This window comes from Mirounga leonina, unplaced genomic scaffold, assembly GCF_011800145.1.
Source record: "Mirounga leonina isolate KUSES-001 unplaced genomic scaffold, KU_Mleo_1.0 Mir_98, whole genome shotgun sequence".
Lineage (NCBI taxonomy): Eukaryota > Metazoa > Chordata > Mammalia > Carnivora > Phocidae > Mirounga > Mirounga leonina.
In genome coordinates, this window is record NW_023270921.1 from 7,205,014 (window position 1) to 7,229,569 (window position 24,556).

A 24,556-nucleotide genomic window follows, 5' to 3' on the forward strand; every position below is an offset into this window, starting at 1 on the left:
CTGTTAATACATCCTAGAGGACATTTGGAAATGGGTGAGACTTGGGGAGGAGGGAAGAGGAGACACCACATCTGGTATTTAGTGGGTAGGGCCAACAATGTCATATGGTCTATAAAAATAAAGCAAACGCCATTGAGATCATATTCCTCATTCCCTATAATACATGGAAGATGGAGGGGAGGGGTGGGTGAGGACAACTGGAGTAAAGACTCAATCCTTTGAAAAATAGCCTCAGATAAATGAATTAGCAAATAGAAATCTCTTTCAGGAATTAATAGTAACATCTACTGCAGGGACTTTATTTGTACCCATGTGTGATTTTTATTTTATTTTATTTTATTTTATTTATTTGAGAGAGAATGAGTGAGAGAAGGTGCGCACATGAGAGAGGGGAGGGTCAGAGGGAGAAGCAGACTCCCTGCTCAGCAGGGAGCCGGATGCGGGACTCAATCCCAGGACTTCAGGATCATGATCTGAGCCGAAGGCAGTCGCTTAACCAACTGAGCCACCCAGGTGTCCCCCCATGTGTGATTTTTAAAGAACTATTTGGAGAGGTAGTAACAATATGCTAGATGCTTCTTGTAACTTGTTGCATAAGCTTAGAAAACAAAAGGGTTGCTTCAGTAATTTCAGGTGATCAGAATGGGATGATTGTGGAGTTTGAAATAGCATTGGACTTTATATGTCAGATTTGGCATCATGGTTAACACTATGAAGAATCCCAGTATCATTATTTACGTTACTGCTGTTAGAATAAACATGACACCCTAGATAGTATATATTCACACAGGTAGAAAGTGAAAATAGGTTAGGGCAAGATTTTCTGTAGGCAGCATAAGGTCATCACATTCAACCTTTTCGGGTTTTAAAATGCAACTTTTCATCTGTAAGAATGGCCCAATATACAGTTCTTTTCTCCTGAGCTTTAAACCCTTCACCCATGAGTATTTTAGCTAAGTAAGATTAGTTTGGTTCAATGGGTCTTCCTCTTTTAAGATCTTGGGCCTTACAAAAATACATTGTGTTCTTTTGTGGTGAGGCTGGGCTTTACTTGTGTATTCCTATGTTTTCAACTTTTTGAGCTATTGCGGGAAGTAGTGAAATGGGTAATCCAAAAATCGTTAATTGGCTTTGGGTGGTGGGTAGGTTACTAGCACAGTATTGGTTGAACTGCACTTTGGTTTTAGGCTAGAAAACTAATTTTCACAATTACCCTGTGGATTAGGTGCTATTTTTCCCAAAGTAATAGATGAAGAAGAAATTGCATCAGAGCAGTTAAATTTTAGGTCTCTAAGTCATCCATGTAGTAAGAGCAGATTGGCTTCCAAAATTGATGCTTTTTCTCTAGAGCTCTAATGCCTACGTATTTACATTTGAGTGATACGCTGAAAAATAGGACATGACCGTAGTAAGTTACTACAGTACAGAGACCTGAGCCTGTAAAACATTCAGAGAAAGGTTAACATTACTCTTCTCCATTTCCTTTAAGGTAAACAAGATAAGCAAACACTGATTTTACAGGGCTCCTTTTGATTTGTATAGACTGTGGTAACACAGTAACAATGACTTGTTCTTAGGTTATTTTCTCATCTGGTTTTTTAATACATGTAGTACAACCTTGAAATCTGGATGTAGAAGGTAACAATATTTTTATAATACTTAAAGCAGGTGGGTTTATAGCAGTTGTGTTTTCTGCTTATAACTACCATCCTTTGATACTTTTCTTCATCCCTTTATTTGAAAACCCTTGTAGAGTTTAATAATTTAGTCGGAAACGTGGCACTTTATAGAAAACAATTTGTTAGAATCTATATGGAAATCTTTATGAGGTTTAAATTTATAGACCATTGTTTATGCTGAGTGGCTTATTCCTTTTAAGTAAATGGTTGCATTTGTCAAATCTACTGATCTAAAGATAACTTATTGAAGTTTTATTTTCGTGCTACTTAAAAGAATCTCTGCAGGAACTGCATACAAATGAGATGATTGACCCTTTTGTTCAGCAGTTTTAAACCTTGTTAAAAAAAAATAACTTCAACATTTATTTGAATATGGGATTTTAGATAACCGCTTGCCATACCACAGATGGGCAGTGGACAATTAGACGTAGTCTTCCACAAATGTTTTAGAAATCTTAAAGAATGTGTTAGAAACTTAGCAACATTTTGTGTGGGAAGTTGCTGATCAAGTAATCGCCATGTGGCAGTAGATCAGTAAAGATTTCTGGTTTTAAGGTAGTAATACCTTTTGGGATTTGTATTTGTTTACTGTGATGTTGAGGTTCTGGGGACCATAGGTAGGCTTGTGAACTCTTAGGAGACTATATTAAAGGAGAAATGGTAGCACATGTGAGATAAAACTTATTTACTTCTTAGTGGATATGTAGCTAGCTCAGGATAATGCTGAAATTAGTCTGCTTTGCTCATGCTTTCATAAAACAGTCTCATTATGGCCTGAATGAGTAAAAAGTTGATTAGCAGTGGTCTAAAAAACCCATGGTTTTGGTTTTGATTATATTTATATATTGGCTTAGAATTAAGCTTGTTCACTTTCTGATTATATGACTTGCTTTGAAAACCTTGGACAGTCTCTGTGTCTCTAGTTTCCCCTTGAACCTGGTAGTTTGTTTTGTTTTGTTTTGTTTTTTAGTTCCCTACAAGACGTTCTCTTGTCGGGAACTAAAATAGTATTGGAAATCAGTTCCACAGTTACTTCCATAGACCATGTGACCTGGCCAGTTACAGAAATCTGTACACGTTGAGTACTTTGGAATATGGCCAGTGTCACAGATCCCTAAGGGACTTACAGCCATCCAGTGTGTCTTCATCTTTTAAGAAAGCAAATTAAGGGATTTTTACCAAAAATTCACTGTTGAATTTAACAAATATTTATTTTTCAGAACCCTGCTTATGGGAAGTTTGCCTGTGTTTTTGGTAGTAATTAGATGATTATATCTTATTCTGGATGTAAACAAGTTTTAACTATTGCTGTAATTAACCACCTTAGTTACTGATTTTTCCCCAAGCTTTGATGTCACCTGTTGGATTTTGGATTTGGTTTAAATTCTTAAATGTTTTTATGAAGTGTATATACATTGATTTGGCCCTTTTAAATGAAGACACTATACCGAAAAACTGGCATAAAGAAGTTAGGGGAGAAGAACAGGTCTTCTTTTCTTTAAAGATTCAGTGTATGCTTAAGTAGATTATGTAGAACACATCATGTTACAAATGAGTTTATACAGGTAGATGTTAGATTTTGAAGAAAGGATGGAGGTGGAACTTAGCTGATGGGATAGCAATCATTTGTGATGTATATGGAAAAAAATCATAATCCTAAGTGAGAAACATCAGAATATTTAAAGTTTTTCTTCCCATTCTGATTATTAACCATAAGAGGCAGGAGAGAGTCCTAGAATTCTTTGAGTCATAGAATGCTAGTGCTGGAAAGGACTAAAGAGTTTGTACATCCCCTTCATCTTTCAAAAGAGAGATGGCTCATCTTTCAAAAGAGAGGGATTATTAGCACAGAGTCCCATATTGGCTTGTCGAAGTAACATGGAGCGCCGTCAGGGTCACCACTCTGCCCTAGGTTCACTGTAGGAAGCCAGAACTGTTAAGGTCAGGATGTGGGGAGAAAAGGGATGGAGCCACATTTTATATGCTTATTCAGTTGCTTCTATAGCTCGGTTTTCATACCCAGTTTTTCTCTTGTCTTAATGCCCAGTTCTACCAGGGCCTGTTGTCTAAGGACATTACCTTGTGCTCCCCTCAGGGATGGGTTTACTACTAGCTGTCAGAAAGCTATTGGGTATCCTAGTGTGTTAATAGCTGAAACTCAGCTGTAATTTTCTCCTGAATCCTTCAGCATTTTGCATTCTGTACATTGTGGTGCTTTTTCCACCTTGTATTGTTATAACTGTAAGCTCCTAAGGGGCGGCAATTTGGTCTTAGGCATGTACCCTGTTCAGTGCCTGGCAGCGCCATGTTCGTATCAGGGTCCTAATCTTCCTTTCCAGTGACTTCTCCCATGCTTCATGGAGGTGGTGCGCCAGCCCTGCTAAACTGCTTAGGATTTTTCTGATAAGCCTGGCATTGCGGATTTTGTGGCTTCAAGTGCCTTCCTTCTTCCCTGAAGATAGACTTGCATCCAAACCCCCCTTCCCCAAATCTCTTGCCATCAGAATTAAGTTTTTCAAGACCCAGTTCAAGAGCATTTTTCTTTTCCCTAAGAGAAAAGGTTTGCAACAGGAGTGGGGAGCGCCCTTCTCGGGGTTGATTTGGCCAGAATTTGAAGTGGGGAGCAAATTCTTTCTTGTCTGGTTCTCTTCTACGTTGTCCTTCCTGTTTGAGATTCTGTCCCATCCTTCATTTTTAAAAATACGTGTTCATAGAGCACTTTATAGATTTCTCGTAGCTCACAATTTGCCCCTTCAACCTACAATTAGAATGACCTGTAGCTGTTTTACTACCTTATTAGACCATAAGCTCCTAGAGGCAAAGGACTGGGGGATTATCCCTGCATTTCCCCAGAAGGTACAGTGACTTCCATGAAGAGAGTCCTTAAAAGATGACTCACTGGGTTGAATAAATTAATGTATTTGTTTTCATTCTCACAAGTGAGGCATGCCTGGAGATAGGACTTAATAAATTGTAGGCACTGTGACAATTCATAGTGGAGGGATTTGTTGGGGAAATTTGAGGGGTGGGCAGAGGAGGGAGGAAGTCACTGGTCATTCAGAGGTACTTCCATCCTTAGTCTGGGTGATAGGCCATTTTTTTCTGTGCCCCGTATATCCCAGACACTTTGTTCTATGCAGAAGGATTTTATGTGCCAACTTTCATTTCTTTACACAAACCGAGTCCCTTGTTCTCTGAGTTCATGTCATCACCCATACCACAAGTCTAAGTCCTCTGCTGCTTTTTTTCTTACTCCAGCAAAGTCCTGTCAGTGCTACCTCAAGTCTTTCACATCTCTTTTCTCCTCACTCAGATAATCTCAATGGCCTCTCAACTTCCTTTACCTGTTCTGACCCCCAGGCTACCTTATACACAATATTAGATTCATCTTACTGAAACATAGCTCTGACCATGTATCCCATGTATGTGTTCTATCTTCCCTGCTAGACTGTAAGCTCCTTATGGGCAGGATCTGTGTCGGAGTCATCTTTGTATCTTCCATAGTACCTATCAATAAATATTTCTTGAATGAACCAACATAAAGCCTTGTCTTAAGTGAAATGATGTTTTCCAGGTTCATTGTAGGTTCCTCGCTGAGGTAATCACAGTACTGCAGAAGTTTCTTTCACATACAAAGTTGGTTAAACAGTAACAACTAGGAGTTAACCACAGAGAAAATTTCAGAAAACTTTAATTTTTTTCCATTGGAATCAGCATGGATATGTGTATATGGATGGTTCAACAAATATATTTTTATATACATGTATCACAGAAATTTTACATTACATCTTCAAACTGCAGAAATAGATTTTTTTTTATAAGCCAAAAAATAACTGCCATAACTTTTATGACTTCATGCAAAAAAGGGGGAAGAGTTGAGGGGTAAAAGGGAATTGGTTGTTTCAGGTTAAGGGTCGTAAGAAGTAAAAATGTTACATTAAGGAAGCGATTGCTTAACACGCTGCTTAAGGTGGTAGCCAAACAAATCCTTAACTGCAGCATTAAGGCCATACCAAGTTTATACATATATACAGAGAAATTTCCATATAAAAGACATACTATCACATTTTCTTCTGGGAAAGGATGAGGAGCTTTGTGAGTAATTCTGACCCAATTTTCCAGGCCAATTAATTGTTGAAGATGTCCCCAGGATCCTTCTAAATCTCTTCTACTTTGGCTAGCTGTCAGTTACTTTTATGTGGGCTTGTGACTTTTGTAGTCTTTTACGTGGAAGTATGAATCATCTTGAACCTCTTCCACTATGGGTGATGAAGCACTTTGTAGTTTAACTCACCCTGCCCAAAAGCCCAGCATATTTTTTTACATATCCCGAAAGTATTGGAATCACAGTTGGAATTGTAACTTGCAGTTGTCTTACCTGTAACAGACTCCACGGCCAATGCTGGCATTGTGACCTGAAGAATTAAACAGTGCCTGTTCTTCGGGGTTAAAATAATTTTTTGAGTAGTTAAAGTTTAATGAACCAAATTGTGAGGTTTCAAGGTAACATCCCCTGGACCTGTTGAAAATTAACACTTTTACTCCCTGTATATCATGACATACTTAAGTTCCTTTTTGGAAAAAAGGAAGTGTAAAATCACTTGCAGAAAAATAACATGGGGTTTGCTTTTCTGTCTAAATATCAAATCAGGCAACTTTTAAGACAAAGGGTAGGTCTGTTGTGCAAATACCTAAATGCGTGAAATGGGGAAAATCTAAGGGCAAGTCCTTTGGAGATGACTTCAGTTAGGCAGAAGTCATTTGCTTTGGCAAGGTTGGGGTATGACCCTTGAGAGTGCACACTCTGGTTCTTTTGGCAGAAATTGGCCTATCTTAGTGGATGAATCTTGAGTAAAAAGGTTACTAAGTCTAAGATAAATTATGTAAGTAAAATACCCTTTTCCCCAGTGACTGAGCCTTTATTTGATAATGTTATAACTCCTTTTGAATGTTTTAAATCAGTCTAATACTGCTTTTTCATTAATGTTGTCTTAGCTGTGAATTGGAAATCACTAGTAGTCCTGTTTGTCCCCATTTTCCAAGTATGGCTCCAGCATGTTTACAACAGTTATGGCTGCAAGGTAATTCATTCTCCTCCTATGGGTTCCCTGGGCCAGTCAAGTTTGAGAATGAGGTCTCTGGAAATGGCCTATCTTGAGAGGACCAAAGATTGTGATTTGGAAGCCCTTTAGTATGTTTGAATACTTAGAAAGTGAGCACTCATTGTCCTTCCCAGTCATGCACCAACCGCTCTTAACGCAAAATGATGCTGGCTATTTACATTGCAATAATTTAATCTGTTCTAGATAAAGTGAATTTAGTCAACAGGTCAGTTGTGATGCTGATCTACACAATGAGACATGGACATCCTTTGGCAGTCTTGTTCTTACCTAGAGAGCTTAGAAGTGTTAAGGGTTTTGTCTTGGGCACTTTGTGGTTCACTTTGTACATTTCAAGTCTAATGATAGCAGTTGAAGACATGTGTCCAGCTTTTAAAACTTATTTGGAGGCCTCTGAGGTACCTGCTATATTTTAGTTTTAGAAGTAGAACTTGGCTGCTTAGCTTTTTTTTTCCCTTTAGGTAGTCATTTTATCTGTGCCCAATATACTAAATAGCAAGGTGCACCTATGGGAATTTTCACTCATCTCATTTTAACTGTCATTAATGCTGAAAATATTATAGTGGATTAAGTCATGGAAGATTGGACCATGAAACTATGAAATATGAATTTTAAGTGTTCTGAAGTGCATTGTGGGAACATCAATTTCTTAGCTTTTTACATGCCATTCAGGCATATTGAGCATGGTACACCTTTAAATGAGGTAGAAATACACCTAATATGGAAACAATTGGGTTTAGCAAATGGCTTATTTGATACTTAAGTACTACTTTTAAACAAGATTTGGGGAAGTCTTTCATTTACAGGGTAGGTAATACCTATTGCCCCACAATATTCTTTCTAAAGAATTTGCCTAAGGTAAATTGTTCTGAGGAAACAACAACAACAACTATTTACATACTTCCAGTAGCAATGACTTGATTAAAAACCAGTGACATTTTGTCTTTATTTTTTTCTATTCACATTTGGCTTCTCCCCTGCTCCCCCATACCCTTTTTACTTGTGGACATGATCTCATGGTTTGAATAGGGAAGTTCTCTCTATAGAGGTTGGGAGGAGGCCTTTCAGATGCAGCTAAGAAATAAAAAGAACATGCTAGACTGTATTTTCCTTCTAGGTCAGCTCTGTTTAATATTTCAGATCACAAAAGGTAATAGTATTTGGACCACAAGCTCTCCTTTAGAAACATGTGCATTGTATTAAGTATTGGCTTGATAGTTGACAAAGATAAACTCTAGAAGTAACTAGAATCACTGTAGAATAGTGAGCTTACTGTAGAACCATGACTTTACCATACCTCTGTTATCCCCTTTCTAGTGCCTACCTAGCACAACTAAATGCTTAATACTTGGGTTGAATTGATGCCCTTGAAGATGTGAATTTCTAGTAGGTATCGTATCTGCTTCTTAGGTGAAGGAAAAGATAAGTTCTCCCAAAATAAGTACAGGGAAATCTGAATTAGGCTGGAAGTGTCAGCTCATGGGAAGAAGATAGAATGAGCTGCTCTGCCCGTGAAGGGAATACCGTGTTGACTGGTCTTTGAGAACTGCCATGTTCCAGAGTCCTGATTCCTTATTCTATATTTAAGGGGTTAGATGTACTTCAAATCCATCTTTCCAAACATGCCTAGCATTCATTACACTTTAGCCAAACATAATCACTGTACCTTGTATATGCCCCTTGTTTTTTACCTCCAAATTTTTACGGTGTTCCTTTCGCTGGAATACTCTCCCCATCCATCAAAGCCTCCTCTTTAAGGTACTGCTGCTCAAATGGCCCATAAGCCTTGAAATGTCCCATGGTTTATTTTCTGCCTGCTCCATGGCACCCTCCTTTCTCTGCTAATATTTTCTGCACTTGTATCATCCCCTCCTATACTGAAAGAAAAGAGGCTGTGTTTTATTCGGATGCCCTGCTTTTAAGGCATACTGCCTTGCCATAATAGATTTAATAGGCAGGTGCAAGGGATGTTAAACACAAAGCTGATAGACTGGAAGGAGCATACATATTCTAGTCCTGACTGACACTTAAGTTTTGAGACTTGTTCACTGAGCTTCCACTTGTAACTCAAACCTTGAAAGGCTGAACTGCTTTCTCCAGGCTGGGACATTGCACAAAGTCATCTAAAGGCAAGTCTGTAGCAGCTTCCGGGAGACTCACTGAATCTGACTTGAGGTCACTAAGTAGGGTCCATTCAGAGTGCCCCTTTCCTCAGCAGCATCCAGAGCTGCACAGAAAGGGGCTGCCCTGGTCCTCAGAGGTAGCTAAGACCTTCCTGGTATCACTGCTATAGCTTCTGGATACAGCTGAAGAGACGTACATGAAGCCAAGTGGGACCAAGGAAATGTAGTAAGCAGAGGCCTTGTCCCATGAGCTCCTGTCTGGCTAATTAGGACACATCCAGTTACCCAGGGGATTAAGTCAGGAACAAAAGGACTTGGAGACAAGCTGCAGTTTCTGCTTAGAATAATTTTTTTGTGGGGTATGTCCATATATTTCTCTGTAATTCCATTTTCCCACTTTATTTCCAGAGCCTGGATGGGAGTAAAGAATCATTAGAAGGCCCTCCTTTACTGGAACATTGGTCAGCCTGCCATTTTTAATACTCTTGTCACAATGGTATCTCGTATGAAGAGATGCTCCCACTTTACCTGAATGCCTGCCTGAAGGAAGTGGTTTACCTGTGTTAACCCTTTGAAAGGTGGGTGAGACCACAGTTATATAACTCCAGATAGCAAACTGCTGTGGAAAATAACCTTTGGTTTTAGAGTCTTAGCTCAAATGTCCTGTTCTCCATGAGACCTTGGATTGTCCCTATGAGACACCGTTTCTCTGAATTCTGTCTGTGCCTCTGTCACCGTATCTCCCCTTGATGAGTTACTCAATATCCACAATCACATCTCACTGCACTAAGTTGTAAGATCTTTACTTAGGGATGGTGTTTTTCTTTCCGTTCTTGTGCCTTGGCATTGTTTGTAGTAGGTTCTTAGTCGAGTGGATGTTTTAAAGGAATTCCGAACTTAGGAAAGACTTCCAGAAAAAGTTGAGTCCTTACTCTTGATGCTGGCCAAATCCAAGCCATTCCAGGCACCCAGTGCTCTCATGCAGGACTACAAACCAGCGTTTTCTCACTGTCCTCCAAATGGCATATATTCTACCCTGCCTTGCTGCTTACTCATTTTATTCTATTCCACAATTCTACAGCCAGGAAATAGCCCCATATCAACTCTAAATCCCTCATACACCCAAAAGTAGATTAGTAGGCTCTCAACTTTTAAGGTGGGCTGAGAGATTTATATTGTTTATATCCAAGTTCTACCTCCAAGTTCTGAGAAGAAGGTGGCCATGGATTGTCTTGTTTGGTTCTTAAGAAGAAGTTTGATTTCTAGTCTAGTACAAGATAGTATTCCTTGGCATTTAAGAGATTATAGGAGCGTAAATTTTTGTATAAGTAGAATGTACCAAGGCAAAAGGGTCCATATTTCTTAGCAGTTATAAGATTCATTTAAGTTAAAATGAACTAATAAACACCTATATACTTTTTTTAATGACAGAGTAAATCACCACATCAATCACTTGATTTTATACTCAATATTGGGAAGATAGAGCTTTTTACAGGGGAGGGGTGACTAAGGTCACAGCCAAATAATTTGTTGAAGATCAAAAACAGGGTAAGTGGAAGAGGTAAACACCTATCATGCCTAGTTCCAAAACTTAGCTTCCTGTTGTCCATCGAATCATATCTGAACTTTGGCAAGACTGACTTGGGCTAATAAACTTTCTGAGTTTCGGTTTCCTCATCTATAAATTGGGAAGATCAGGGCCATTGGGGGAATTAAATTCTGTAATTTAAGAATTGATATACAGTAGGTGCTCAATAGCTGTATTGTGATATTCAGGGTTCATTCACAGTCTTTTACTGGTCCACATGTAAGTGACAACTGTTTACAGAGCTGTATGTGCTTTCTGTGTAGGTGGTATTCAAATGATACCTGGGCGAAAGGGATGTAGATGCTTAATAAGTGGGCTAGAATTTAGGTCTTTTCAGTGTGTGTATAAGCTCTGAGGTCAGCACAGAGGGCTGGTCCTGAAATGTCACTGAATAGGCTGCTCTGTAGGGCTGGTGGATTTGGCTTTTGGGGAGCCAGCCTCCATTCTGAAAGCAAGCTCTTGGATGACCTCTTCTGGCAAACAGAGGAAGACATGGTAAGAGATCATTAAAACGCTTTATACATTGTTTACAGTGAGGGGGTGGGGTTAATACGGATTATGTCATTTTATCCAGACAGTGGACCTGTGTCGTGGGTTTTATTGTCCCCAAATACATAAAGAAGCTGATTGCGTGCCTACAGTAGTTGCATCTCTGCCTTCTTGGAAGCGAGTGCCCTTTCTGCTGTACTAGAAAACCATGAATGGGTATAGAGAGGGTAAGATGAGTGGGACCCCCTTAAGTCTGGGGGAAGTGCTCTTCTTTTTTTCAGCAGCTAAAAGACAACTGGAGAAGTGGCTTTAAAAGAACTTCACTGCTGGGGAAGCCCTTCAAGCTCAACGAATTCAGCACTTCTGTTGTACAGATAGGAGAGCTGAAGCTTGGAAGGGAAAATATGTAAGAATTGTACAGAGACCATATGATAACCACCTAGAGTCTAGAATCACCATTTCACTGTAGTTGTGTCATAACACATGTATCCATTCTAGAGTAGGGTAGGAAACGACTGGTTTACAGTGTGGTTTCTGTTTTATTATGGGAAATCTAAAATTGTCTTTTTTAAAAAACGTCTATTAATTCTTAACCTTGGAAACAAGAAGAAAGTTCAATCTGCAATATTCTCCTTAATTCCAGGGCCAGATGAAGAGAGAGTGAACATCGTTTGTCATAATGTCAACCTATGAACGTTTTGAAGAGATTCCATCGGTATAAAGCATAAATATGTCTTTGCTGAGAAAGATAAGAGCAGTGTTTTCTGATCATAAGGAGTGTTTGTTGGAGCTACAGGAGTGTGGAAGCAATTTCAGACACATCATTGCCAGGGTGTGGTTTTGTTTGGGGGTGCAGCACGGCCCAAGTCCAGCCACACCTGCTATAATATTTTTTCTTTTTATTAGTATAGCCTAGCTAATGGTATGAGTTTAGATGAATCTCTGTAGTGGTCTGGAGCAGTCCCGCTTTTTCTGCCTGTAACTGCAGCTAGCATAATGGACAAATAGGGGAAAATTGTCTTAAATCTTGCTGGAAGTTTCTGGTTAGGATTGAATTGTATATGTGGGGAAACAGGCTGGGAGGGGACTTGGAGTCATTGGCGTTACCTCCCTAGGGCTATCTCACAAGCTCTGCCCTGATGTGTTTCTCTTTGATTCTTCCAGGGGCTCTGGCAGAGAGAACTCAACTGCCATGGGAAATGGGTTACAGCCTTCACAGGACATACAGGTTAAAATACCAGAGTGGAATGTTGTCCTGGTGTTGGATGGGATTCTCAGGTGAGAAGCCAATCTAAGACGCAAGTCCATCAGCAGTCTTTCATGGCCAAAAAACCCCACCAGAACAAAACAATTAAGATTGTAATCTCCTTGAAGGCCAAGACTCTCCTCTTTCTTAACCTCTCTCTACCTGCCCACCAAAAGGCCTGGGATGGGGTTCCAAGCTTGACACTGAAACGGGGAAATAGTGAAATCTTCTCTAACACATCTTCTTTAACCCATCAAAGTGTCCAGGGTTTGCCTTTGAAAAATCTCCTTCAACTTCCTCTTTTTACAGGGTAGTGAGCAGGCCAAGAAAGGCCAAGTAGCGCCCCTGTGTTCCCATGATGAGCCTGAGGGAGCACCACAACAAGGACTCACTTCCTGTTGAACTCTGTCCACCTCAGAAGGCAGGTGTGTTTAAAAAGGATACTGAGTTTCTGAAGTTGCTTAAGAAAACAGTGGAATCTGAAGAAAGGCAGGCCAAAAACAAGGCCACGCAGGAAATTGTGCAGCAGGGCAAGTGTAGGAATGGGAGACCCATTATGCTTGCGTCTGTAAGAGACAGCGAATGTCTTTTGTCCTCATCTTAGTTAGCTGGTACTGCTCTGTAACTGGTTAATGGCCTTATGTAGAACATAATTTTTATCACTGGGCTCCTGAAGGGTGTATTTTTGGCTTGCCATTCTCTAGACTCTGACTTTCCGACCCAATGTTCCAATGGAAATTTTCCAGAACAGTGAAATTTCAAACTGCACAGGCAAGAGGAAGAATGGACATCGCAGCCTTAAAACAAACGAGACAGGAGCTACTATGTCCATTCTCGTCCCCTCCCCCCCCACCCCCTCAGAAATAAACCAGCATCTTCTGGAATGTTTGGCTTCACAAAATGAGATGCACAAGCTGATGAGACCGGATATGCTGGTGGGGAGGCAGTGGGAGGAGGTAGGGGGAGAGCACAAGAGGGAGAAGTGATGGTCTGGATGCTAGCTGAAGAAGCCTTAATGATCCTAAAAATTATTGGGCAATAATTTCTACTTTGGAACTCATTTTGCTGTTCTAAAGAATGAAAAAGCACCTCAGTTATTGCTTTAAATAACCACACAACTCCATTAAAACAGCGTGTAATAGCCCCACGTTTGAACAAACCTATCTCCTGCCATTGCTGTCTTCACAGCTGGAGAGATCCTGAAGGAAGCCACAGGATACTAATTTGGTAACGGCACCATCTATTCTGGGCCCTCAAGGTTCTAGATTACTTGGGCCCGGCGGATTTTTCAGAGTTCTCTATTTCTGCTGGGATTTCAACCTGCCCAAGGATATTCTCCTTATTCATTGGGATTTCAGGATACTGTGAAACAAAAACCTTTCCAACATATGCTTTTCCTTACACCGATACAAGTAGTTAAACAAGCCAGCTCAAACAAAACAAGGCGTATTTCTTTTACTCCTTCCTTTGGTCAGGATAAGCTCCTATTTCTGGCTTTGTAGAGCTGCAGGAAAATAGGAAGGTTCTCAATTCAAATTTCTGGAGTTGGTTTCTGAGAGAAGGGGCTTAGTGGAGGACGAAAAGATAAATTACATTTTAAGAACATGCTTGTTCTTAATTTTTGGTCTGGCCGGTTCTTGAATTAAAGACGCTTTATATCAGAGGGTAGGAGGCCCATTCGACCTTCCTCAGCAGACCTTACTAGCGCCTCAGAGTGCAAGCTTTCTAGTCAGTCTGAGAAACACAGCCCAGAGAGAAAACCCAATCTTGCCTGCCTCTTCAGAGTTGGGGTGGAGGGCGGGCAGAACGTACAGAAGGTGCTTGTGGAATAAATCTGATAGCTTCCAGAGTGGTACTCATCGTCCCTGGGCTGGGATTCCAGTCAGCCTGGGGAAAAGCTGCCAATCTCAGCTCGGCCCCAGTCCTCAAGCTGATACAGATTGTACCACCAGCAAGCCCTTTTCTTGCCAGCTTCTACTAAGGAGGCAGTTACTGCAGGCATGATGAGAACTCCGCTCCTTTCAAGTTCAGTGTGCCGCAGTTAACTAAGGAGTCTCATTTTCACAAAAGACTGACTTATCCGTGATGGTAGCAGCTTAGCTGGGGCACTGGTCTCTGTCTGCAATCTAATATCATGGAGGCTCACAAAACACAATCTCTTTTTAATGATGCCCATAACAATGTGTACTCTTTTTTTTTTTTTAATGTGTACTTTGAAGGAAAGGAACCAACTCCTGTCATATTTATTTTCTCCCTAGTATGAAAAAATAGTCTATGAAAAATACTGATAGGCCTCTTAGAGGGATACATTTCTTATTTACTGACAGCTTAGAAGAAGTAATAATTTGGGTCAGATGACCTTCTCTTATCTTTCTCTCTCTGTCTCTCTCACACACACTCTGCATCTTTCCTATTCACTCCTGTCCTTGGTCACTCTCTATATAGCATTGGCCAAGGCAGACTCTTGAATGTTTGAAAGGACCAGAGGGTGGCAGCGCTGAGCCATTAATTTTGGCTGCTCTTGAAACTAATCTAGTTAAGTTGTAAGCTAAGGTGAGAAGTTCCTGGTATCATCTGTCTGCTTAGTTAATATTTCTTAAATCTGACTCCTAGGAATAGCTGCAGTTTTGGAGGTGGGTGAACTCACCATCTGCTCTATACCAGTATCCAGTTCTACCTTCGTGCGTAAATACTGGTCTAGCCACATAGAGTTTGAAAACCAGTAAACCACTCATTACACCTCAGTCAGTTTCCCCCTGCCACAACATTTGGCATATGTAGTCCCAAAGTGTGATATCCTCTGTGCACAAACTGAAAGGGAAACTAAGAAAGCATTGTCCTGTGTGTTGGAGGCACCTAAAAAATGTTTTTGGCTTAAATCATCTAGTTTGATTTTTTTATAGTGATAAAATCCATGTAATTTATTGCTAAATCCTTTCTACATTATACATTGATGGTAATGCCTTCTCTTTGAGCATGCTTCATTTCTAATTCACAATGGTATTTTTGACTTTATCATGATGTTCTTTTCCCACCACTGCTCATCTTTGATAAAGTAAAGCAAAAAGAAAAATCTGCAAATGTTCCAAAGAAGGTAGGTCCATGTACATGTGCATATATATGTATGTGCACGTCTGTCTAGAGGGTTCAGAAATTAAAGTGACATTAAACTTTTCATTGTGTAAACCTCCTATAGTTCAAGCACACGGGACAGTTAGAGCTGGAAGGGGTTAGAGATCTGTACCACTCTCCCCATTGTGTTTGTAGAGGAACTAAAGCTAAGTCATTTACCTAAGGTTCCCCAGCACATTAGTGGTAGGACTAAAATTCAGGTTCTTTTCCACTATAATGTATTCACTCACATTTATTTTCCATGAGGAATACCAAGTCTGGAATAGTTGGAGCAAAGATTTCAGTGACCTTTCCTTTCTGTGTCTCAAAAAGATGATTGTGTTGTCTGTTAGATACTGTTGACTAGACCTGGCAGTTCCCAGTGGGCCCACAAGTTGAATATGGTGGCAGAAGTTCAGGGACCCAGCAGAGGCTGGGCAAATGCCCCAGTGATTTCTCTGTTTCGGAGCGATTCCAGACGCCTCACACAAGGAGCCCGGTTTGAAATCTGCAGATGCTCCTGTTTGAGTGGAGGCAGAATGTCTTGGAACAACTGGTGTTGTCTTCAGTCCCTGACACAGGCCTAATGCCTTTGCTGCCGGATCACCTCGATTTCAGACATTCTGAATTTAGTCTGGTAATGAGTAAACTGGAGAAAAGGGCTTCTTTAATTTTTTTTTTTAATTAAATAACGATTTTCCCCTTAAAGTGAATAAAGTGCTAGTGAAAGGGGCAAATAGCCTCTCCAGTGACTCATGCGCCACTGAGGGATTGAGGATTTCCTCCCTTAAATAAAGTGAATGTCGTGCTAATAGCAGTTCTGAGACTGATACTTGAGTCTTGAACTGGTGGTACTTATTCAGATCCCTCTGTTTCCCTTTTCCTCCTTTAGACACAGTTTGTGGTGGGGAAAAGGATAAAAAGACAGTCGTGGATGAGAGCGCCCCACTCAGGATTGTGGGCTCTATCCCACATCATCCAAGGCTAGAATACAATTTAATTTTCTGGTCTGCACACGCCAAGAGAAGGGAAGGCAATGACTTACTGACCTTGACCCTGGATGTAAACAATTTTTTCATTCAAGCCTCAAAGCCAAATCCTCTTTTGGCTGCACAGTGCATTTTCTTTACCCAAATCACTCTAGATCCTTGTCTTTTGGCTTGGTGTTTTGGGCCTCTAGAGGTATTAGCCATTGTGCCACAGGGAATGGGAGAAATTTCCCTCGGGGAAGGGACTTGAGGGAAGAGTTAGGGTCCCAGTGTCTCCCTTCTCTTCTCCCTCACACTGGGGATACTCTAAAGACCCCTGTGAAACCCCAGGCCTCAGGACAAACCGACTGTCCGCCGTGTCCCACCATCTACCACTACTTTGATCCAAAGCCAAGACACTAAAGTGCAAAGGAAGAAACGTAGCCCAGTATACCGGTCACAGGCTGCAGCAGGGAGCATGCCCCAGACAGCGGTGCCATCATTCAAGCATGATGCTGTTGGCAGAGAGGACAGAGGCTGCTCCTGTCTTTAGCAGTCCCTGTTGCAGACCCTCCATCAGTGAACATCCGTGTCCTTCAGCAGGGTCCCCCACCCCTCACAATTTATTTCCTAGTCCCTCTCCTTTTTTCTGGAGTGCCCTAGCTAACCTGGGGTAGTTCTAGCACTTCAGAGTTAGAAGGAAAGAAATATTTGTCTAACTTTCCTAAATGTTAAAGCTAAGCAAAGCACCAAAAAGGAAAACAAAAAGATTTATAAAAATATAATGGGGTCATCTCCCCATGCTTCCCACATTATTTGTGGCATATGAAATGTCAAAATATAATGAACAGACTTTCTAAACATTACTATTTCTTTCCACCCGTATATATCTGAGCTGCGGCAGCCTCATTACTACCCTTTCACCTCTTAAAACTTCACTTTGTAGAGCCATTATAGAATAAATCTACTTCATCCCACCAACCCCACCTTCCCAAATACATACCCACTTGCAGTTCCAAAGAGACTCTCCAAAAAAATAGACATTTGAAAAAAGTGCATCTGTTTATACTCAGTCTATCTGCATATTCTTGAGATTATTACTTTTTTTTTTTAACCATAAAAAAGATTGCATATTGGCAATATAATGGGAAAACCATGGCGGCCATTTCTGGGTGGCAGTGGAGGGTAAGTGGGGTGGGTGTTGAATCATAGAAGCGAGAGGGCTCAGAGAGGGGCAGGTGTGGTCCTTAGCCTTGAGACCTGAGGATTGAGGTGGAGTTGTCTTGATTATCAATCCTTGGGTCTCTGAGATGTCCCATCTCCTTAGCCATTCCCTCTCTTCTCTCCACCTTTCCCCATTTCCACTACCCATGGCCAGGCCGCATAACCCTCTGGAAGCAGAGGTGGGATGGCTTTTTGGCATGTGTCCACCCGGGCCGGTTTGAAGACAGGCATGGCATTTGGAGGGCTGTGATATGGGACACATACCAGAGCAAGCTTTGTGACTGTTTCCACTCTGGGAAAAATTGTCCATCACTTCTGTGGCTTTAAAAATTTAAGCAGTTACTAGGCTGATAGGTTTAGAAACAAATCTTTTGTTCTTGTGGTTTTGCATTAATATTAAGCATGAATATATATCATATATTACATTGCTTTCCTTCTGCTCTGGGGCAGACTGCACTCTCCTTCTAAATAGGAAAACTGCCCAGCCCATGGACTCAAATTTTTGAAAGCTGTTATTCCCCCACTCCCTATCCCCCCACTAACCCTCCCCTTCCTCCTGACCCCTCAGCTCCAATATTAGAAAAGCCCCTCCCTACCCCCTCCCAGCAGCCCACCCACGGTTAAATAGAGAGTGCCACATTCTAAGATTCATGCATCACTGCATTTTGCTATTGCACATAGTGCAGAGAAAGAGGGAGTTGTGTATGTGTGCCCCCTCCCTCTCTTCTCCTCCTCTTCCTTAGGCTCTCAGATTCCTGTGCTATTCCCACTCTGCCCTCTCCCAGCCTCCCCACGCCCCTCCATCCCAGACCCGTCACTGGTTGTGAACATCCTCCCTGCGGACGATCTTATAGATGATCCAGTAGAACATGTTGAAGATGAGGAAGGCCATGGGGAAGCCAATGCGGGATATTTTGTCGATTTTCTTGGCCCTCTGGATGAAGAGTTTTCGCATCTCCTCCGGGGACTTAGATGGTGCAGGAGGGGGGTTGGTGGTGGTGGTGTTGTTGGTGCCTTTGACCGAGATGCCATCTTTGGCCTGCAGACAGGCTGGGCCCATCCCGTAGGCAGAGAAGTTGAAGCGGCCCTCTCCGGCCTCATCCTCCTGGAACAGATTCAGCATGGGGCTCTACTTAAAATAAGACAGGGGCTGGGCACCCTCCCTGCAAGGCACTCCCCTGGGGGCCAGGCCAGGCCCATCTGGTTCTCCCTGCCCCCCTGCCTCTACCATTCCAGGTTTCTTAAGGCTCTTAGGCTGGCTGGGGAGTTACGCCTTATAGAGGGGCGCCACTTGCATGCTGAAACAGATTCAAACCAGGGGATAGGAATGTGGCCTAGAGTCTGCAGACCAAGTCCGGCTCGGTCACTTGCTGGCCATGTGGCCTTAGGCAAGTCACTTCTCTATTTGAGTCTCAGGTTTTTTTTACTTCATATTTTCCTATAAATGGGGGGAAAGATTCACCCCACTACAACCAAGGGTTCTTTTGACCATCAGAGGTTATAGATGAGCAGACGTTCGGATGCTGTTTTTTTAGAAATCGGGACAATTTGGAGAGATCCCCTGCTTTGCCTCTGTTGCCTTCTTGCCCTTCTCCCCCACCCCATCCCCCCAGTTGGTGTGTTCTCGGGCATGGGTTGGGGGAGAGAGCAAATGCTGTGGGCCTCAGCCCTGTTTTACACGCCGCCGGGGAAGCCACAGCTGCTTCTCCCTCCACATTCCCACAGCCCTGGCATTTGTGACCTCAGACATAGCTCTGGATTAAGTTACTGTTCAAAGCCCTTCATCCTTTGGCTCCAACTTACCTTTACAGGCCTTTGCCCTTCCCCTTACCTTATGCTTGGCATACCTGCCAGTTTGGTTGCACTTTGCCAGTCCCCCCTGTGCATTTCTCTCACCCTGCCTTATGCTCACTACCAACACGCCTCTGCCCGTATTCTTCTAATGTCTCTCTTTCCCAGCTCGTGGTGATCTTCTGATCTGACTCGTGCAGACACTGTTGTCCGCTCTCATCATGTCTAGCTTTGTGATCTTCCCCTGTGAGCTCCGCGCTGGCACCGAGAGGCTCCCATTGTCCTCCTAGGGAGGGAGACAGCCTATCTTCCGCTTGTTCCTATGTAGAACAGGGCTGACAGAGAACAGGAGACACCGTGTATGAGCCCCTTTCCAGCTCTGTTCCTGCCACCCTTGCTTGGGCCACCCCACAGGCTTGTTGTGACAACTTCCAGCCAGTCTTCCTACTGCCTCCCGGCTGGCCCCTTCAACCCAGCTGAGTTGTCTTAACACACATCGTATTGGTCATCTTTTGCTTGAACTCTTTAATGGGCTGTCACTGGCTTCAGGATAATTAAGGTCCTTACGTGGTGAACAAGGCCTTAGATGGCCCGGACTCTGCCCTCTCCAGTCTCATCTGTGCTATTCTCTTTCCAGCACCATATGCACCAGTCATCCCAAAATATTTACAGATATTCAGACGTGCCATGCTCTTTCTTTTTTAACCATGGGCCTCTGCTCAGATTGTCCTCTCTTCCGGGAACGTACTCCTAACCTCTGCTTCTAACACCTTCTCTTTCACTGAACTAATGTCTTCCTTGGAAGCCTTCCCCGAGGGCAAGAATAGACGAGGTGCCCCTGCTATGTGCTCCATGAGCTCCCTATACATCCTGCTCTGTTGTTTTTTTAAAGCTCTTATCACATTATGTTTCTTTAAAAAAAAAAAAAAAATATATATATATATATAATCTTTATCTCTTGCAAACCTTTTTATTTTTTATTTCTATTTTTTAGAGAGTGCGGGTGGGGGAAGGGCAGAGGGAGAGGAAGAGAGAGAATCTTAAGCAGGATTCACGCCCAGTGCAGAGCCTGATGTGGGGCTTGATCTCAGGACCCTGAGCCGAAATCAAGAGTCAGACTCTTAACCGGCTGAGCCACCCAGGCGCTCCACATTGTTTCTGGATTAATGTCTGTTTCTCCCATTAGACTCTAAGCTCCATGCAGGCAGAGTCTTATTCATGTTCATTGCACCCTGAACACTGAACATATGAACAGTGTTTCTGGACATAAGCTCAAAGCTCAGTAAATATTTGTTGAATAAGTAAATGTTTACCAGTATATCTTCACTACTCCTAGCTTCCTTTTTTTTTTTTTTTTTTTTTTTAAATGGGGTTGTATTCTTGGCACCAGGAGGATTTGAGACATGGAAAATGCTCAAGAAATCTTTGGCAAATTGTTGAATCTGGTCCAACACTCTCATTGCAGAAAGGGGGAAAGAACATGTGCTGGGCAAATAGATCCCAGTAAATACTTGTCTATGAGTAGGGCAACAGTAGAGGGTTTGTGCCAGGACCAAGGAAAGGAGTTGGGGGCAGCGCTCCAAATTACTGACCCTGTGGCTGGAAGGGGGTCTGGGTCCAGCTCTATTGCTGCCCTTGCTGCAGGATGGGGTGCTTGAAAATGTTTTCTCACCGGGCTCTAGTTATGCAAGGGAAGCACCAAATTAATTTTATATACAGCTTTGGGCGAATTTTTCTCTGCCTTCCTCATCAATTAAACATGGAAATGGAAGGAGTGGAGGTGTGGCCTGGAGGCCCCATCTACTTAGATGATCATCAATTTCACACTGTAGCCAGGAGAAAGGAAATTCCCTAGAAATGACGGAGAGAGGCTTGCTATTCCTGTTCTCCCCAGCAGATGGCAGGAAGTGAAGGCTTGGGGATGGAGCGGTTACAATCTGGTCGTCTCCTCCTCCTAGGGAGGTTGGGAGGGTGCCTGCCCAGTATGGCTCGCAGATTTCCTAATAATCTGACTAATGAGGCCGGCCAGGGAATTTGAGGACCAGATGCTTTGTGCCCAACAAATGAGGTAACATGGGAGGACGGTGGGATTTGAGGAGCCTGGCCAAGATCACAGGCTCTGAGAAACTCAGGCATGGAGCTAGTTCCTTTTCACTCACCATCTGGGGCTGAAAACCCCCTCTGCAAACTTCCTGCTGAAGGGAGGTTTCTGCAGCCCAAGCTTATACACTGCTGATGTACAAGCCACATCCAGAGGGGCTTACTCCAAAGGAAGCACTGCTTTATGGTGAACCCAATTCTGCATCCTTGTAGTTTCTGACATTTGGGTCAATTTCAGAGCCCTTAGGAACAAGGTCACGCTGATTCAACCACACACAAGGGGCCACGCAGGAGAAATGTGAATGAAGAAATGAGCCAGGGCTGACAAAATCTCCAGTCAGAAGGGACTGTGGCAAAGCAGAGAATGCATTCCCTACCTAAGGGCAGTTCCAGTGCCCCAGTATCAGGTGGGATGTGAATCCAGTGGGACCAGAGGCTGTGACTTTTTGAATGAAGATTAAAGTGTGATTTTTAAATGCTGGCACCTTATTCTAGACTTCTGAGACACTGCTAGTGAAATTAAAGACAGTTGCATGTTGAATTTGATTTCTGGCTACTGGTTTTTGACCTCTGCCTTGGGATAAGTCTTAGTTCTTATTTGTGAGCTAATAAATCGCAGGGCTGTTTTTATCTGCTTCAGGATGGCAATATTGGTGAACAGATAAGCAACTGATGGTGTCTGGTCAGTGGGAGCCATGGGACCTCCAGCACCCACCCTGCTTTGCCACTAGAGCCTCTGTGATCCTCGTGACTTGCTCCTCCTTGCTGTTGTCATTGGCATGGGAGGAGTGGACAGGATGCCCTCTAAAGGGCTCTTTCAACACGAACATGAGCTATGAGAGAGCGAGGAGGGAACCGAGCAGGGATATCTGATCAAATCTGATAGTGACTTTGTTTATATTTCACCTGGCCCTCGAGAAAGTTTAGTTTTTCTCTGGTGTGTAAAGCTGGTAGGGAGTTGGCGAGGGTGGAGGCAGCCTTTGGAGGTACTGTAGGCCCACCATACTGCACGTCTGCAGGGGGGCTCCATTTACATTTTTGTCTCTGCAAATAGTGCCCCCTGGAGTTGTGCAGTGCAGAGTCTAGTGGCCTGATGCTAGTCAAATATTATGGACATAGTTTCCCCAAATAAGTGTCTCTTCAACAAATGTATTAACCCTCTTTTAGCAGAGGAAAGTGCAAAAAACAGCTAGCCAGCGGGGAAAAAGGAAAAATAATAAATTCCCAAGAATGTTATGTTTGGTCCATTCCTTGCTTAGATTATTTTAATAGTCAGAGGCTAAGTATCCAATGGGCAGTAAGGACTAAAACTAGAAGTCTTTTGAGAAATCCTGCCTGGCTTGCTGCACCTAAGATAGTTTTCTCTTCCAATGCAGATTTAGAAGGATGGTTATACCTGAACTCCCATGGACATCTTCTGTCTTGAAATGTCTGCCTCTTGCCTATGGTAAACTGCTACAAGTTAATTGAATCAGATTGCTGATGTTTAAGGACCATTCTGATGGAAATTCTGTGCGTGTGTAATCATTTTATTTCCTGGAACTTGTGTGACAGGAACAGAATTTAAAGTTACTTTGTAATCTGATTTAATCCTCACCACAGTCCCCCACTGTGCCAATTTAGTCCATTTTACAGATGGAGAAACTGGGCCCAGAAAAAGGTGAGTTTGAAGTCACATACTAAATAGTGATAAAGAGACAGGGTCCTCTGACACAGCACATTGTAGCTGGATAGCTAGCTATTTGACGTAGGTCAGTCTAAAGCTTGGGGGGGCCTTGGTGTGTGGCAGGGATGTGGCATGGCCTGACAGGTCATAGCATATGGGTTCTTGTTTGCCCTAATCTGTTGCTGGAAAAACTTCTGGCTAGGCTCTCTGACCAGAAGGGCTCCTCTGTGTTCATGAGTTTATCCCTTTGTCCACAGGTTCAGTAAATGCCAATGGCATGTTCACTGTATGTCAGGCATTGTATTAGGCACCAGAGACATAGCACTGAGCCAGAGTTGACATGGTCTCCACCCTCATGGAGCTTATAATTCAGTGGGAGAGATAAGCACAAAACAACTACATCATGAATGTATGATTATAAATCAAGATGACTGTTCAGAAGGAGGGAAACTGAGTTTTATTAGAGCATGATCTTTGCTAGCTCACACAGCATCCTTGTGCAGATGAGAAAAATGGCACCCCTCCTTTCTAGACATATAATTAGAATCCTTCCTCTGGCAGATACAGTCCATGCCAAAGCAGGACCTAGAGAAAAGTGCCTCGTTGGCAAGGGGGCCCGTGGAGGATACAGTCTGCATGGCCATACTTGACAGCTTTGCATGAGAACCTCACTACAGGACCTCTGTCTTGACCCAGGTATCAAGGAAGATGCCTCAGCTGAGAACCTGAGAATGAGTGCTTGGTTAACACTAAGTAAAGTGCACTGGGAGGGCATTCCAGGAGAGAACAAGACATCTGAAGTCCTGTGTGTATGTTTGAGCAACAAGGGAAAAAACTAGGGTGGTTGGTGCTCAGAGAGCAAAGGAGAAAGTGAAGATGAGGCTGGAAAGAAAAGTGGGTTCTATGATCTCCAGGGGGAGAGGTCTTTGGGGGAAATATTTATTGACCGAAGTGTGCAGCCAGTTTGTTCGCACAGACGGCACTCTCCGCAGTGGCATTTGCTGGCTGGAACACAGCCTCTGAGTTAGCAGAGGTTGGTGACTTCGTATAGATGGTTGGCCAAGTAGTTCTTTACTCACACCTTCATAAAGTGAGAGAATTCACTCTAAGGGAGCATCTTGCGTGATGCTCCTTTCTTGCAAGGAAGGAGCAAAGGCCTGGCACCTGGACATTCTACTCAAAGATCTTACCTTTTGTGGTGCAATTCCCTTCTGGAACCAGACCCTTGGAAATAATGCAAGCTTGCCGAAGACACCAATAAACGTCTTTCAGCCTGCCAAGCTTCAAGGTCACAGCTAGTTATTATCTTAGCCCCATCAGTGTTTGCTCCATCAGTTCTGTCTTCAGGTGTAACCTGATCATTTCTATAGTATTACGGTTGGAAGAGTAACTCTCTACAGAGTTTTTTATGGGAGGGGAAGTTAGGAGTTGTAGGCCTTCAATCCCTATTT

The 24,556-nt window shown here is 42.6% G+C and overlaps 1 protein-coding gene and 1 long non-coding RNA gene across 4 annotated transcripts in view; one reads left to right on the plus strand and one right to left on the minus strand.

Annotated features, from left to right (window-relative positions):
- Positions 1-470: 470 nt before the first annotated feature.
- The window catches only part of LOC118006630, a 154,421-nt gene continuing 130,335 nt past the window's right edge, over positions 471-24,556 (plus strand). Inside the window, exons 1-3 of one of the 3 annotated variants that reach the window (XR_004678142.1) lie at positions 471-6,760; positions 9,331-12,277; positions 12,555-13,069. This is a non-coding gene — a long non-coding RNA (uncharacterized LOC118006630). Of the gene's footprint in view, positions 6,761-8,465; positions 12,278-12,554; positions 13,070-24,556 lie in introns of those variants that run through there. The other 2 variants (XR_004678143.1, XR_004678144.1) reach the window with 2 other exon arrangements.
- On the minus strand, positions 18,363-18,913 carry LOC118006629 (glycine receptor subunit alpha-1-like). The gene has a single exon (XM_034999347.1). It carries the CDS (start codon positions 18,669-18,671, stop codon positions 18,363-18,365), a length of 309 nt encoding a protein of 102 aa, XP_034855238.1. The 5' UTR covers positions 18,672-18,913.

Excerpts from the sequence above, each read along its gene's own strand:
- LOC118006629 (XM_034999347.1), bottom strand. The coding sequence starts at position 18,671 with ATGCTGAATCTGTTCCAGGAGGATGAGGCCGGAGAGGGCCGCTTCAAC.